This window comes from Indicator indicator, chromosome 2 (genome assembly GCF_027791375.1).
Source record: "Indicator indicator isolate 239-I01 chromosome 2, UM_Iind_1.1, whole genome shotgun sequence".
Lineage (NCBI taxonomy): Eukaryota > Metazoa > Chordata > Aves > Piciformes > Indicatoridae > Indicator > Indicator indicator.
The window spans coordinates 53,377,945-53,394,991 of NC_072011.1; the positions used below are offsets into that span (position 1 = coordinate 53,377,945).

Sequence of the window (17,047 nt, forward strand, 5' to 3'; positions counted from 1 at the left end):
AGGGAAGACTGCAAAGTATGACAGCTACACAGCTCAGCCTGACAATGATGAAAATAAAAATCATAAAGCTTTTTACATGGATGTAATTGTTTATAGAAGTAACTGCTGAACATGGGAATGGTGGGCATCTTTTTCCCTACAATTCTTAGTTCATATTTCAAACCACTTCATTACAGTGTTAATACTATAAGGTAGTTTCATTTTGGCAAATGAAATTATCTTTTATGGCAGGCTATTTTGCTCATCTGCTTCAAAAGTTCAGTCTTGACTTAAAATGAAGGCACAAAACTGTTCCTAGTCTTTTAAAATTCCTTGACTAGAATCACACGTTTGTTTACTTACTGTATGGACTGGGTGAGAAAGGAGCTATGCTCTCATGGGTATATTTTAGGGGAATCTATTCTTTCATTAATATACTGAGTCATGTACCTGGACTACTGCCCTTTAAAGATAATGAGAAATACTTGATTTGCTGGGAAACTCTCTCACTAAGCCGAACAGAAATCCTGTGCCTTTTGTTCATGAATCATTTACTCTTTTCAGAAACACGGACAACGCAATTTTATGTATGAACAAAATTTGTTATCTTTTGTATACTACCAACCATATCAAACAGAAAATCCAAATTTTGTGGCTCTTGGCACAAAAGATCACAGGAATCTTCTATCTCATGAGATCACAGAACCGAAAAGGTGTTAAGCTGTTCATGCGATGTCATGCAGTCCATGTGAACCCCTTCAAACATGCATCAAGAGCCATTTTCAGAGCACTCACACTTTTTGTGCTCTACTGTTGCAAATGCACATTGGGTCCATAACCTTAGCCTACCAGGCCTGAGAGATGAGCCACCCCCAACCTCACAGAGTTCAACAAATCCAAGGTCATGCGCCTGGTTTGGAACAATACCAAGCACAAGCACAGGCTGGAGAGAAAATGGATAGAGAGCAGTCCTGAGGATGAGGACTTGGGAGAGCTGGTTGAAAAGAAGCTCAACATGAGCCAGCAATGTGCACTTGCAGCCCAGAAAGCTAACTGTATCCTGGGACCACCAGGTCCAAAGAGGGGATTCTCTCCTTCTACTCTGCTCTGTCTTCTCTGCTCTCAGGTGGCATACTGTACCCAGATCTGGTGCCTCCAACACAAGAAGGACATGGAACTGTTAGAGTGGGTCCAGAGGAGGGTCACAAAGATGATCAGAGGATGACAGTTGGGGTTGTTCAGCCTGAAGAAGAAAAGGCTCTGGGGAGACCTTAATAGCAGCTGCCCAGTATTTGAAGGAGCCCTACAAGATAGCTGGAGAGAGACATTTAAAAAGGCATTTAGTAATAGGACGAAGGGTAATGGCTTCAAACTGGAAGAAACTAGATTTAGATTAGACATTAGAAAAAAATTCTTCATCATGAGTGTGGTGAGGCCCTGGAACAAAATGCCCAGAAAAGTTGTGGAGGCTCCAACCCTGCCACGCTCCAACCTTCCAAAGACAGGTTGGATCAGGCCTTTATCACTGGTGACCACATTCAAATCAACTAACTACAGATTAGTTTATATGCCTAAATTATATGGACCTAATTTACATAGCTAGGGTAGAAGATTTGTCTTTTCAGACAACTAAAAGAATCGACAAAAAAAGAAAGCATTCCTAAAAGCTGAGAATTGCATCATCTACCCTCTTGTCTTATCTTTAGAGTCGACAGATATTTTACCACTCCCCAAAGAAGTAAAATAAAAATGCTCCTCACAAAATTGGAAATTTAAATGGAAATACTATTTACAAATATTTACACTATTTACACTATTTACACAAATACAAAACATCCAAATTCACATTTCAGCTTACAACAACTTCATTAGCCAAAAACCCTCCAAAAAAAAACAGACTTCAATGCCCCCCCAGGCTTCCCACCTTTCTTCCCTACCCCCCTCAAGCTAAGCCAAATGGCACAGCTACAAAACCAGCTTTGCCAAGGCCGAGCCAGGCTGCAAACCTCCCCCACAGAGCAAGAGATAAGGGATCCATACTGGGAAGGCAGAGAGACAAGCAGAAAGGAGTGAATTGACTCTGCAACCCATTTATATAGCAGATGCAGGGCTTATGGGATAAAAATAACAAAAGATTACCATTTCCTGCACCTATCTAGTCCCTTGGAGGACTTTGCAACTCTATGGTTAAGACATCCAGTCTTAAACCCACAACACCTCTTCTCTTGCATTTCCTCTCTTGCTTACACAAGGAAGCTTTAAGAGAACAAGCCTCCTCACTCTGAAATCAAAAGCTTTGAGGAGTACACCATAGTATTCTATGATAGGAATAACACATCCCTGTTTTTTCAAGAAATATCTCAACTAATACACTGAAGAAGCTCTCTTTTTTACACTTTTTTTTTTTTTTTTCCGTTCAGCAGCTTCCATATGTAATGATCTCAGGTGACTCCTGTGTGCTTTTGGCATTACTTACTGTGAATAAACACTGAACTGGCTTATAACTGCATACATAAAAGAGATGGACTTGCAGTTACTAACACAAGAACTGAAAAACAAAAAATTTGATTGCCTGACAGGCAACTCGCAAAAACTTGTCTCTCAATTTGTGCAAGCCAGGCACCTATAAAAGGCCTTCAGTAAGGGATTTCTGCACTGGAATCGTACATTGACCCACGGGACTGAAATGTAGCCAATGCAGAGAACATGCTGGTGACAAATGTCCCGCTGTACCTAATTCATTGGACTGCAGTTTTTGCAACAGTCAAAAGAAAAGAAAGGAACAGGCAGCTTTTCTCTGAAGTAGCAATTTTGCTAGCTTAAAACCTGTCCAAATAAAGATAGATTTTCTCAAGCACTAGAAAAAGCCTTTCTCACCTGGGAACTATCCCTCTGATCAAAGATTACATTGTGTGGCTACCAGACACAATCATTTTGTGAAATATAAAGCTATGCCGTAAGAATGCAGCAGCTGCCATTGGGCCAGATTCAGGTAGATACATCCAACTCCTTCACAGCTTCCTTCTCCTGATATTACAAAATGGAAAACTTAAGTGATCTCTTCTCTTTTGTATCTATAAATTTTAATTTTATTTCTGAATGCAATGCATAAGGTTCTGCTCTAACTTCCATGGCGCATACTGACTTCTCAGGTCAGTGGTGGTTGCACTGATTGCAAGACAGTTATCTTAAACTTATATTAATGTTACTGAAAGCAAGATCTAAACCAGAAACTTCATCAATTGTTTCTATTTGTCTGTACTCACTAAGATCACTGGAGTAAATCTTTTTTACTGACATGTTTAGCAGGTTTACAATTTTCATAAGATATATGCATTATAGTTATCTTGCATGGGCAAAATAGACATTAACAGATGCATGGACTCCATCACTAGGCCACACTAATGTAAATGGAAGTGTTTGGAAATTATTTATAGCATTTTGTCTTGCATTAATAAACACCCTAAACCTACTGGTTTGTATACTATCAGATACAACAGATTTTATGACAGCAGTTTTTAATTTTTCCTTAATCATTCCTATTATCCTCCTAGTTTACGAAATATTTATCATAAATAAAACATAAATATGTGGTTATATGGTGAAATCACCAGCTTGTCTTATTAGCACCCTATGGACATTAAAAGTAGGTGTGTTGATTTACATTTATTACTATCAGATGCACGTGCACATACACACACCCATATATTTTATTCCTACAGGTATTTTATGCTTTGGTGAAACAAAAAAAGCGATATATTCGTGGCAGAAAATTCAAGAACATGTGTACCCACATATATTTCAACAGAAGAAGGAAATTTCCACTGTCAAATTGTACTTTAAATAGTCGAAGTCTCCTGGATAGCAGGGTCAGGAATTAAGTCTACTTCCACAATAAGCTGTCAGGGTAAGCAGTTTTATGAGAAACATATTGAAACTTTGACAGAAATACTGCTTATAGCCAATGACAATCATTCAGTCTTAAGCAACTGAGTTGAATATCCTTTCACAGATGGCAGCCTTCCACAATGACACCAAAACCTTTGTCATCACTGAAAGTTGGGAGTTTTTGCAAATTACAAGGGTTAATGGATACTGGGGATGTATCTTCGATAGTAGCATCAATGCAAGTGGAAGACATTTCAAGAAAAATAACTTTTCTCTTGGAAACATGAAGTTTATAAATGTACCACAGAAGTTTATTTTAAGCTACGGTACAAGATGCAGAATCATAGCTAAAGAGGGGAGTTGTCTGTTAATCTCAAAATATTTTAATTGCATAAACACCATCAGAGGCATTATATTTTTCTTTTCTTGTTCTTAAGTTTCCTCTGGCAACATCTACCACCCCTGAGGTAGAGGCCTTTTTGCAGCCAGGTTTTGCAAAGGGTAGCGTTTCATGCTAGTGCACAACGACCATGCAAGTTCTGCAGTTCAAGAAGACTACATAGGAACGCTCATCCTATGTAGGCCCTCTGTCTTATCCTTAATTCCCAAACAGAGAATTTTAAAATTCTACACTTACTACTTTGCACAAAAACTAATTTTCACTAATTTTCACTAATTTGCACAAGTGATGCCTTTTTAATGTACTTCTGTGCTCCTCTTCTCTAAAAAGAAAGAACACTTTGTGAACTATCTGGCCAGAGGTAAGTAACTGTTGTTGGTTAAGGGTTAACTGTTGTACCATAGAGCATAACTCCTTCTAGTGCGGTGGAAAGTTTATCCCAAGAGGGAGGCACCACAGAATGTAATGTGTTATTCCCTTCCTTTTCCTGCATATTCTCTATTTAAGAGGAAGAACTTCTGGACAGCATTCTTTTTGCCTCCTGCTTTCGCTTTTGATGCATGGGAGGGAGACTCTGCTGGTGGGAAGCTGTTTTGCTGCGTAGTGGGGCTTAGTCCGTTGGCAATTCTGGTTTTGTATATATATTCCTTTAGCCTTAATATCTTTGTAACTGGTTTACTTTTGTAAATATTACTGTTATTAACTTCCAATTCTGTGCAAATGTTTTTATTTACTCCTTTTGGGGTAAATCTACATTCTGTCCAGAGCTGGAAGCTCAAACCAGGACAGCAATCGTTGCCATTTGAATGACATGCTGGTTGTATTTACATAGTGAAGGCAGACAAGTTTAATAATATTGTATCCACTTTTGGTAACAAACAATTACTGCAAAGGAATTGAATCTCAGCAAAGATTTTTCCAGGTAATCTCTGGCATGTAACGACCAAGTTCAGAACTTAGTTTTATTACATAATTTCTTGTAAGTAATGTGTTCATAGAATCATTTATACCTTTGGAGATTAAATCAATTTATTAGATAAATTTCTATTCTGAATTATTTGCTCAGCTTCAAAGAAAAATGTTTTGCAACTGTGGGTACACATGTTTTCTTCTGAGTGTTTTCTCAAGATAGACAGCTATCCATTTAGAGAAGAGACTAAAATGAAACTGAGTCACCCTCACTGAATATTTGCTACAACAATTGCATATGAGCACCAGGTTAACATTTACAGTCTGAAATGCAGATCTCATCATGTACTTGAATGTGAAAGCAGAGAAAGCAACACAGTACTGAAAGCTGGTAATGAAACACCCCCCACACACCACATCCTGCCTTTTCCTGCTTCAGAACGACTTTCATATTAAAGAAAATATGACAGGAAAAATATCTTCAGAAAATACACAGTTTCACTAAAATTTGGTACAATGACATCATCCACGACTGACTAACAAAAAACTGAACAAACTAACAAATAATATGTTTGAAACCAACATATTTTTCCAAAATCTGTGCTATTAGATATCCTGCTACACTGCAAAAGAAAAACAACAGCTCAGTTTCTTATAAAAAGGTGGAAATTATGTATTTTTTCTATATGTATTATGTACAAGATCAAGTTTTGTCTTATGTTTCTGCTTATATAATTTAAAAGGTTCAGAATCCTACCACATCAACTCAATGGCTGTACCTATATGCTGCTTGAATCAAGAGACTGTTGAACAAATTACATGGAACAAGTCTGCAGAATGCAGAACTATTAATGAGGAAAATGACGGGTCAGGCAATGACAAACTCATTTTCAGACCACTAGATCACCACTTTGAATTAACGAAGATCACTGGGAATGATAAGTTCTGTTCAGCTGTGGTACAGCTTAGGTATTCTCAACAAAGAGATAAGAAAACTGTCATATACTATTAACTTCAACTTATTTTCTCTGATATGATTGAAATCAGAATCAAGTCTGAATATAAAGGAATGCCACTTACAAAGCTGTATTTAGGAGTATGTCTTAAGCTAACCATATATGAACACATACTCATGGAGGGACATGATATCAATTAAGACACTACTTCAAAAACCTTGTATTTTTTAATGAAAATCTAGGACAACAAATACATGATCCTTTAGAAATTATTATTGCAAGTTAATATTCAAGAAAGAAATATATTATTGCTTTTTGACCAAGAAAGCTAAGTATCCAAAAGAAATTCTGTGCAATGGCAGTTGAACTGTTATTTATATTTTCTGCTAAAGGAGGTAAATAAGATCAGACTGCTTACTGTCCTCTGCTGTAGTCATTGAAGTCCAGTTGCTATAAGCACTGCCATAACCATTGGAGGCAACCACTCTTATCTTGTACTCAGTGTATGGCTGAAGATCTCCAACCCTGTGTTGTAAGGAAGCAGTCGGGCTGGAAAGCAAACTGCAAAGAAAAGCAGCATCAGTTACATCATTAAACATCCCAGCACCTAGAGAAAGACTAAAGCACTACATGTACTGTAACAAAAGCAGCCACTCTAAAGGTGAGCCATATTCAAGACATTGGAATTTTTCTTGCTCAGCAGTTGATGGTGGCCTTCCTGTGCTCTGCGTACTCAAAAATGTCACCAGCAGAATGCCTCCGCCGCATCTGGAGTCGGTAGCTGGGCTCGCCTGGGGCATTGTTGCGAACTGGTGTAGACCAGACAACCTGAAGACTGGTCGGAGTGGCAGATGAAAGCCTTGGAGGCATCACGCCATCTGGAGCTGTCGAAAAACATGGATGAATTAGAGCAGAGAAAACCACGGAGAACATATGCCGGGTGGAAACAAAATGCTCCATATACTGGAAAAACTGTTCCTCAGGATCAACAGCAATGTTAACATGGTCCATTTAGTTTAACATTTTCACTACTGAACAATGTTATTTCTTCATTTTCTTCTTTCCAATACAGTTACACGAACATCATTTTGCTAAAAGCAAACCTCCAGACACCAAAAGTAATTCAGAAGCAACATATTTGCCACCACCTGTTCAAATATTATCTACTTCTCCTTGTGCCCAGCTCTGCCACCACACAAAGTTAAGGAAATGCTCACCAGAATGTTACCCAGCAAGAGTAAAATAGATCAGGCTTTTCCTCACACAAATACCTTCTCACTCTTATAAATTACTAATAATTTTAAAAGAAAACAGCAGAAATTTTAAGGGGAAAAAAAAGAAGTCTTTATGTAGAAATTGAAATCGATTCACTGAAGTCTCAGTCTCTAGCCTCTATTTTGATAAGGAAATTAATTTTTATGAAGTCCAGGAACTGTAGATCAAAATGTGTCAGTAATGATATCACCAATGACCTTTAACTGCTGCAAATTTCACTGCATGCCATAAAAAGAACTATGCCAGTTTGCACCCCTCAGTTTATGGCTTTGTTTTTTCAGGAAGACAACAATCTGTTGAAGAAACTTTCTGTGTATAAACACATCTGGAAGTTTTATATATATAGCATATATCCATAGCTATAGCTCTGAAGTTCTGTTCCAGAGATTTTAAATACTGTTAAGTTACTGCCTTTGTCATTTAAACTCTTGTATGATAGTTTTGCTTTTCATGGTCCAGTAGTTACAATTTGCTTCTTTCTTTGGTCTTTCCAACAAAATTTTTTTTCTTGATATTATATTTTTCCCTTCTCTCTATTGAAAAAAAAAAAAGAAACAAAAGTCTCACAGATCTGTAACCTAAGGTGTAGTTGTAAACCTCAAGGCCCTAGTTGTAAGATTAGCAAACAGCATTTTTACAGTAAGTTTTATGATTTTCATTTACCACCTGTGCATGAGGTGATTACTAAGAGGAAAGAAACAGACTCTGCGATACACTGAATCATTTTCTCTCTGGAACAGATGAAAAGATTGCATTGGCTCTGAAAAAAAAAGTCATCAGACAGATACAATAGTTTTTATTTATGCTGACACACACATACAGAGATACGTGAACTAGCACCTGAGAGCTTTACTCCCATTATAATTATACATACTTATGACTGGGGACCTTCTAAATTCTTCAGCTCTGGCTCTGAACTCTATTATGTAGAAAGGAACAAGACATGTCATGGTGCAATCTAGAGACTTGTTCCCTCTCCCTTAAGTTCAAGGTCTGCCAGGTCTCACAAGAAATATTTTTACTAAAAGTTGGCTGCTGAGTCACCTGAGTTACTACCAGGTATTTTACTTCTGAGAATTGACCTCTAGCCCTGCAACCCTCCTGCATTTTTCAGGACAAGATGAAGTAGATCAGGATCTCCATCTTCCCTCACTCCCTTCCTCACCTCTCTGTTACTCTGAAAAAAAGACCCCAAAAAATGTTTGGGCTTGAGCCAGTCTGGTTGCTATTGAATGGTCCCTCCTGCAACTGTTTATCTAGACCTAAGCAATAAAGCTCCAGTAGATCCCAAGTAAACTTGAATTCTTCCTGTTCCCGAATCTAGGAGATACAAAAAAACTAAGGTAATTCATAGTTTTCAAATCCCTTGCCAATACTTTCAAGGCCAATGAAGAGCTTGTCAGCACCTCGACTCAGAAGGAAGATGGTTGATTTAACTTGAACAACCCCCAACATCCCTCCATCTGAGCCATCAAGATGAAGCACTTGCACACTAAATGCCTCTGTACGTGAATTAAATTTCACTTTAGGAGCAAAATGGAGAACATATATTTCTCTCACTTAACAGTGTTCTAGTTAGCATCAACATAAATGTTGGAGTCAAGTTGAGCAATAAGGTGGTGTAAGTCTTATGAAGTACAGTACTCACAGATAATCGTGAATTACTTCGGCATCCCTTTATAAAGTGATTCCTAAAGTATTTAGCAGGCAAACTCAGACAGCATGAGAAAAATGGTGCAATTAATGTAAAAACCTTTATTAGAGGGTTTCAAAGTGTTTAGACAAGCTGATACTAACAGAAAGGCTCAATGTCTCTTCAAAGCAGGGTATTACTGCATTTAAAACTGAATTGTCAGTAGCTTAACATGCACTAGTTGTTTAAGTGCACACAGAAATTCTACACAGCAAGAATTAACCTATGTTTAAAAATGAATATAATTAGCTGTAATTTGGCCAGGAAGCCAAAGCTCACATTGTTATTGAGGAGACGACTCACTAAGGAAGCCAAAGTGTTAAATTTATTTCCAGTTCTGTTAGGACGCTCACTTCACCTTTGTCTTTCATTTCTCAGTCTGTTAAATGGAGATAATACCACTTACCCTTCTTTGTAAAGCTCTCTGAGATCTACAAAGTAAAAGCTCTGATTAAGCTTTATGTATGTATAGTGGTGGTTATTACAGCGATACAGGAATGTTCAGAAAAGCCCAAAGATGTAGCTGTCTAAATGTCAATAACGATTCACAGCGCGGATGTTATTTTAATGGCGGAGGTAATCTCAGCTAAATGTTCAAATCTCTTCTACCAACAAAAGCACAGCACAGGACAGAGTAGAAAATTTGGACAAATCTCTTCTGTGAAAGTCGACTGACCTGTAGAAAAAGTCAGGCCCACTACTTTCGAACCAACATGTTAGAATATACAGCAAATTTATTGAGTCTGAAAGACTTCCTGTAGCTCACAGAGAATGTCCTCAGCTATGCACTAGCAAGTGTCCTTAGCTGTGTGCTTCCAAAGGAATGGGGCAAGGGGGCAGGAGGGTACAACAAATAAATTGTCAATACTCTGCTGAGTCATAATGAGAAAGGTACTCTATTAAACTAATCATGCTTTGATCATTAAAACTACAGAGCACTTCCCCCCCTGCAGAAAGGTAATTCTAAATTGCACACAAAACATCTCTGTTTCAAACACTCCTCATCACCAAGGTCTTCAGTGTAACATTTCCCTCAGCTTAACCCTTTTTATCCAATCCATATTCCCAAGAGACTCCTTACTACCCAAGTAATAAGTGGCAACCAGCAATAATTCTACTGCGAATTTCTCAGCAGAAGAGCCATTTATCTATCAGCTTGATATATTGTCTTTAAGATGCAATGTTGCTCAAAAAGCTCCCTTCAAGCTTTAGTATGACCCTCAGGGGGCAACCACTCCACTTGCAACCTACTGAATCAACATCTAGCCCAGTAAATCCTCACTTAGCTGGGCAGAAAGTCATGCTTTGTATATGAAGATACTACAAAGGCAGAATAAAATATTTAATCAGATGTCAATTCTAATCAAAGAATTAACAAACAGGTCTGCAAAATAATAAAACCTGAAAAATCTTTTAGGACGACAATGATATATTGTGCTCCAGACACTCAAGTACACACAGATGAGTCAAAGATTTGGTCTGTGCCCAGCCACCAATGTGCTATGCAGTCTTTGAAAAGTGTTTTAAATTGCCTCAATTTCCTTATCTTAAACAACATATCACAGAATCACAGGGTTGGAAGGGACCTCAAGGATCATCCATTTCCAAACCCCCTGCCATGGGCAGGGGCACCTTCCACTAGATCAGGTTGCCCAGAGCCACATCCAGCCTGGTCTTAAAACCATCCAGGGATGGGGCTTCCACCACCTCCCTGGGCAACCTGTGCCAGTCTCTCACCACCCTCATGGGGAACAACTTCTTTCTACCATCTAAATCTACCCTCCTCTAGCCTGGATCCATTCCCCCTAGTCCTATCACTACCCAGCACCCTAAAAATTCCCTCAACAGCTCTCTTGTAGGCCCCCTTCAGATATCAGGCGGCCACAATAAGGTCTCCTTGGAGCCTTCTCTTCTCCAAACTGAACAACCCCAACTCTCTCAGCCTGTCCTCATAGGAGAGGTGCTCCATATGCAATCATAGTCAGCTTTGTAAGGTTTTGAGTTTTTTAGGACAGCAAGCATTATGTTAATGTAACTCCACAATTTACCACTTTTGCATATACAAAATTTTTAGCACATATGATGCAATTGTATCTTACAAAAATATTTTCCATACACCTGGATACAAAAGCTAACTACAGGCATTTATCTAGAGAGAAGGAAAATAAGCTGTCCATAGTCATGCCCTAATGGTGAAGAAAAGCTTCAGTCAGACTGCCTTTAGATGAATGTCTCACTCCAACATGTCTACTCTCACTCTTTTCCAGGTTCAATTCACAAACTCCATTTCTTTACCTTATTGCGGTAGCTGTTTAGATAGTCCTGATTCATTTTCTATTTTAGGTGCCCATACTGAGATAATCTCATTATGGCACTTTTTATGGCAATCTGTTCTGCACATTGACATGTGTGTCTTCTGATTTTCCCAGGTATGCCTGTTATCGAGTTGTTCGCTCCGTCCCAATAATTTCAGTCATTGCACTCTCCATAATTCTCAACATGGGCATGTGTTTTTTGTTTCATTTAACCTCAAAGGCAGGCCATGGTGGACTGTATGTCATCACTAGAAGGGCATGCTACTTACAAACCTTTATCTATTCGCAAAGCAGAAGATTGCATTTTTGTTGCTTGTCTTGAAGGCTTCATTGAAGTTTACTCTGGTTTTGTTCTTAACCCTCTTTTCACAGCTGTCTTTCCTACTCAGTGTATAGCACCTATACACAGTTGTTCTTTATTTTTCATTTAATACATACGTTTAACCATGTTGTTTTCCACCTACTCAATGCCCAGACAGCACATAGAGTATTCTTGGATTTTCTGCTTAATTTTATTATTTCACTGATACGCATTTTCTGTTACAGATGTATCTCCATCTAATTACACATATACCAGGGGCAATGCATCCTTCATTCCACACACATCCATATGCTTTGGAATATACGATGTGAAAAGTTCATGGTGGCCTTCTTGCCCTTCTATGCTATCAGAACCAGCAAGTAAAGAGATAAAAGTGTAGCAAAAAGCCTCCAAAAACTTCCCAGTCAATCCAAACCTGTTTATACCTCATGTTAGTGGAATTTTCTTTTCAGAAGTATAACATAAACAGGGTAAAGAAATATCCTGTTCTCGCTTCATAATCTACCCTGGTCTATACACCTGATCTCTACTATAATCGTAATTTCACTTGAAAAGGGGTGGCTTTGTAAATTTTTACACTCTTAGCATTAACTTTTAATGTTACTTGTACGGCACAAGATCACTTGAAAAAAAAGAGAAAGAAGCTCAAAACATCTAAAATTTATCTGGACTGAGTGTGTAAGTTTGAAATGAAAATTTTCCTCCACTTGCACTACTCAGGCTGTAGAGCACAATTTTAGTAAGGCCCTAAAACTCAACACAGGCTTAACTCCACAGTTTGCATACCTGAAGATAATAATCTTTTAAAATCCTAGAGCAAGCTTAGCGAGCTTACTCATTCCTCATTAATACTGTTTTAACAAAAAACAAAATCAAACTTCCTCCTTTTAATGAGCTTTTCTTCAGGTACAATCTTAGCATCTACAATCCAGATAGAGGTCTCCAGTAAAAATATGTGTAAGATATGCCCCTTTCCTGAGTGCTACATTTTACTAGGGTCAGCACTATAAAAAATGTCTTACACACTTGTCACCCCTACATTTATGTAAGAACTAACCTGCCCTCCTTCCTCATGCTGGATAGAAGTTTATCCATGTTACTCAGCAAGAACTTTGTTAAACTCTAAGAGCTACAAAAGTATGCCAATAAGCAATTAGCTGAATGATTAATGATTTTAATACCTGTAATAAAGACAGTGGATGGAATTTATAACTGCCCAGTAAAACTAATTATTCATCAGACTCTTTAAAAGGATGACTAGACAATAACTGTCATATCACAAAATTAATTATTTTAAAAATACTATGAGGAAGAAAACATAAAGATTGGTATTACAAAATCAGGCAAAAGCCACAATTAGACAAAAAATACTCCTGTGGGTTAATTGTGACTGGTTGCTGGAAAATGAAATATCTCTGTGAAGTAGCTTTGAAAAACTATCAAATCTATGACTTTTAACTTAGGGGAACAGATGTGGGAAGAGCAGGGGGAATAGAATCCTGTTTATCTTCATGCAGTAGCTTCAGCTTTCTGCATGAAGCAGCTTTGAAGATTAATTTCAGAACTTTTATTTTTGAAAGGGAAAAGGTGACACAATTTGACACAATCTTAAAAATCTTGCATCTTCCCTTACAACTGGTATCTACAGGCAGTGAGGGTAGTGAGCTATGGCCAGAGGCTTCCATGCTGATGGAAACATCTCTAATGAGATTCTAAGTAGACTGCTAGCAAGGAAACTCTTGGCTACATTGAAGTTTCTTAATGTTGATGGTACAATTTCAAAGATCCATGAGCTGGCTTTTATGCTTTTTACTCTGTCCTGGTTTGAGACAGGGTGGCTTTAAAAAACCATGGAGCTGAGACTTTCATGAGGTTCAGTGTCCAGAAAGTCCAGCCCAGTGGCTAGCCACAGGAAATCATGGTATTTCATTCTCATAATACCCTGCATTTCCAATATAAAACTGACAGCACAAGCTGCCCATGGGCTTTTCACTTCTCTTTCCCCTTTTTCCCCTCTTCCATTTCCCCTTTTTCCCTCCCCTCTCCTTCCCGATGTCAATTCCTTATCTTTGCAGGGAAGTGAGGCTGTGCACAGCCTTGGCAGGGGCGTGAAGCTGGCAAGCCAATTTTCACCTGCATCACATAGGGTTCAAGTAATGGGGTTGGGCAGGGGAGGGAAGTGCAGAGGGGCATAATTTGGGGCAGCATTCAGGCCTGGGGGTTTGGCCTGCTTGGTGGAGGTTGGGAAAGTTTTAGCTTAATGGGCTTCTGTATTAAGCCCAGACTATGGCTTTTTGTGTATTTCATATGCTTTGCACTGTAGCACTGTAGCATTGTAGTTGATGAATAGCATTTCCATTTAATCTTCTACTATATTCTGTATTCCTATCCAATCCTGTGTGGAGTCTTCTTTAAGTACTTTGAGAGTAATTTTAGTCTATCTTCCTCTACTGCTTAAACGAAGACAACTTCACGTTTGAAACTAAACTGTTCTTAGATATCTCTGGAAATAAGGGCTTCCTAAAAGCACAACCACAAAAGAAAAAAAAGGCAAATTATATCACTTACGGCTGGGAAAAGACCAGGGAAGAAGGTTTAAACCTATGTAATTTAAAGAATAGCAGAACAGTAAAGAGGCATACAGTAATCTGCAACTTCACTGAAGTTTTGCGAAGACAAAGGGAATAATCTCTGTGTCCTGGGAAACAGGATACAGATTAAAATGCTGCAAGAAATTCAAGTTTCAGGTTCAGGTTTAAAGTCTCCATAAGACTAAACAAATGTTTTATGAGAAACAAGACAACTTACGGTTCTGCATGAGATGATTCCCAATGGATTCCTTTCCAGCCTAAAAATTCAGTGAAGGGGTCTTTAACATCACAGAAGAGGAAAAAAAAGAACAAAGAAAACAGAAAAGGCACACAGGTGGTGTTGTTACAATAATAATTATATACCTCAATCTGAAGCATACTTTTTAAAATTAATTGCAGCATTCTACCTGAACAAGAGGGCCTGGTTTCTACAAATGAATTGCGGCTCTACCTCCACTCAGTGTGGCAAAAGAAACTGAGAAAACAGAGCAACATAACTGAATGCTAAAGAAAGTGAGGTCTTAGATCTAAATGTTCTGAATATGAAGACTCCTGGCTCAAATGTTAGCATCATGTGCACTCCTGCAGTATAGATGTGTCAAGGGACTGTTACTCACAGAACAGTCTACCCTGTTGGCAGCAAACTAAAGTGTTACCAGATGATGTACATTTTGATAGAAACATTCAATTTATTATATCCCTAAGTGTACAGACTGGAGAACAATACAGGTAGCAATAAAGCTACCTGTAATTTTTAATCTGTAAATTTCTCTGGAGTACCTAAAGAATTGTGTGAAATACCACCATTTCTGTTGGCATGCAAGCTTGAGAGTAACCATAGCTAAAGAACAGGTCTGAGAAGATGACAGATTAGCTGGCATTAGGGAGCTGCTATGCACAGTGGATGGTGTAGACTTATATTCTGAATGTCACACAGACTCAAAGAATATAAGGGGTTGGAAGGGACCTTGAAAGATCAACTAGTCCAACCTTCCTGCCAGAGCAGGATCACCTAGAGTAGGTGACACAGGAACGCAGGTATCTGACAGATCCAGGTCAAATGACTACTTGTTGGACATGAAACAACTGTGATGGTGTAATATTGCCACAGCTGATGTTCACACAGTTTCCTGTGAGGAGCTTGCAGAATTGCTGAAAGCTTTTGTGTATTCAAACTTATCTGATCTTCTGAAAGATATCATTATGGAATATATGTATATGACATATGAGAAAAGCAACTACTTCTTGGATATTTTGTTCCTATATCAAAAACTGTCATAGGAGCACACTAGGGAATATGTTGTCAAAGAAACCATGGAATTGTACCTTCTTATTTATCATTTTCTCTAAGATGTAGGTGCTTATCACAACAATATCAAAGTGTATTCTATGTCAATGCACTGAAATATATTCCCACTGAAAGTTATGAAGGAAATTCAGAAATTGGGAATGTCCAGAATCTCATAAACATTAAAAACTCTAACTTCACAGATAGAGAGTCTGCTCTTTGTTTGCAAGAAGCATTGTTCACCATCATTTCTGAAAGGTCATGGAGAACAGGGGAGATGCCTGGGGATTGGAAGAAAGCCAACATCACTCCAATCTTCAGAAAGGGCAAGAAGGAGGACTCAGGAAACTACAGGCCAGTCAGCCTCACCCCCATCCTTAGAAAGGTGATGGAAGAGCTCGTTCAGGATGTCACCTCTAAGCATGTTGAGGAAATATAGTATCAGGAATAGTCAGCATGAACTCACAAAGGGGAAATCATGCTTGACCAATCTGATAGCCTTCTATGATTATGTGACCAGCTGGTTAGATAAGCAGAGAGCAGTGAATCTTGTCTACTGTGACTTTGTCAAGGCTTTTGACACTGTCTCCCGTTACATCCTCATAGGCAACCTTAGGAAATGTGGGTTAGATGAGTGGACAGTGAAGTAGATTGAGAACTGGCTAAATGACAGAGCACAGGTTGTTGTGATCAGCAGTGCAGGGTCTAGCTGGAAGCCTGTGGCAAGTGGTTTTCCGCAAGGGTCAGTACTAGAGCTAGTCTTGTTTGAAATATTCATGGACCAGCATGAAGGGACAGAGTGTACTCACAGAAAGCTTGTTGATGATACAAAACTGGGAGGAGTGACTGATACACCAGAAAGTGGTGCTGCCATTCAGTGAGACCTGGATGGGCTGGAGAGTTGGGCAGAGGTAAACCTCACGAAGTTTAACAAGGGCAAGTGTAAAGTCCTGCACCTGGGGAGGAATAACCCCATGCATCAGTATGGGTGAGGGGCTGGCCTGCTGGAAAGCAGCTCAATGGAGAAGGACCTGGGAATGCTGACGGAACACAAGTTCACTATGAGCCAGTAATGTGCCCTTGTGGGCAAGAAGGCCAGTGGTATCCTGGGGTGCATTTAGAACAGCGTGGCCAGCAGGTCAAAGGAGGTTCTCCTCCTCTTCCTCTACTGTGCCCTGGTGAGGCTGCACCTGGAATTTTGTGCCCATTTCTGGGCTCCATGGTTCAAAAAGGACTGGAAAGAGTCCAGCAGAGGGCCACAAAGATTATTAGGGGACTAGAGCGTCTCTCACAAGGAAAGCCTGAAAGACCTGGGACTCCTTAGACTGGAAAAGAGAAGACTGAGGGTGGATCTTATAAATACATATAAACATTCAAAGGACAAAGGTAATGAACGTGGGGCTGGGCTCTTTTCAGTGGTGGCCAGTAATA

The 17,047-nt window shown here is 39.0% G+C and overlaps 1 protein-coding gene across 1 annotated transcript in view; it reads right to left on the bottom strand.

Annotated features, from left to right (window-relative positions):
- Positions 1-17,047, bottom strand: part of USH2A (usherin) — a 414,010-nt gene that overhangs the window by 138,237 nt on the left and 258,726 nt on the right. The window contains exons 38-39 of the mRNA XM_054394908.1: positions 6,866-7,016; positions 6,551-6,693 (exon numbers count right to left, since the gene is read on the bottom strand). Coding sequence (XP_054250883.1) covers positions 6,551-6,693; positions 6,866-7,016 — 294 coding nt within the window. The remainder of the gene's footprint in view (positions 1-6,550; positions 6,694-6,865; positions 7,017-17,047) is intronic.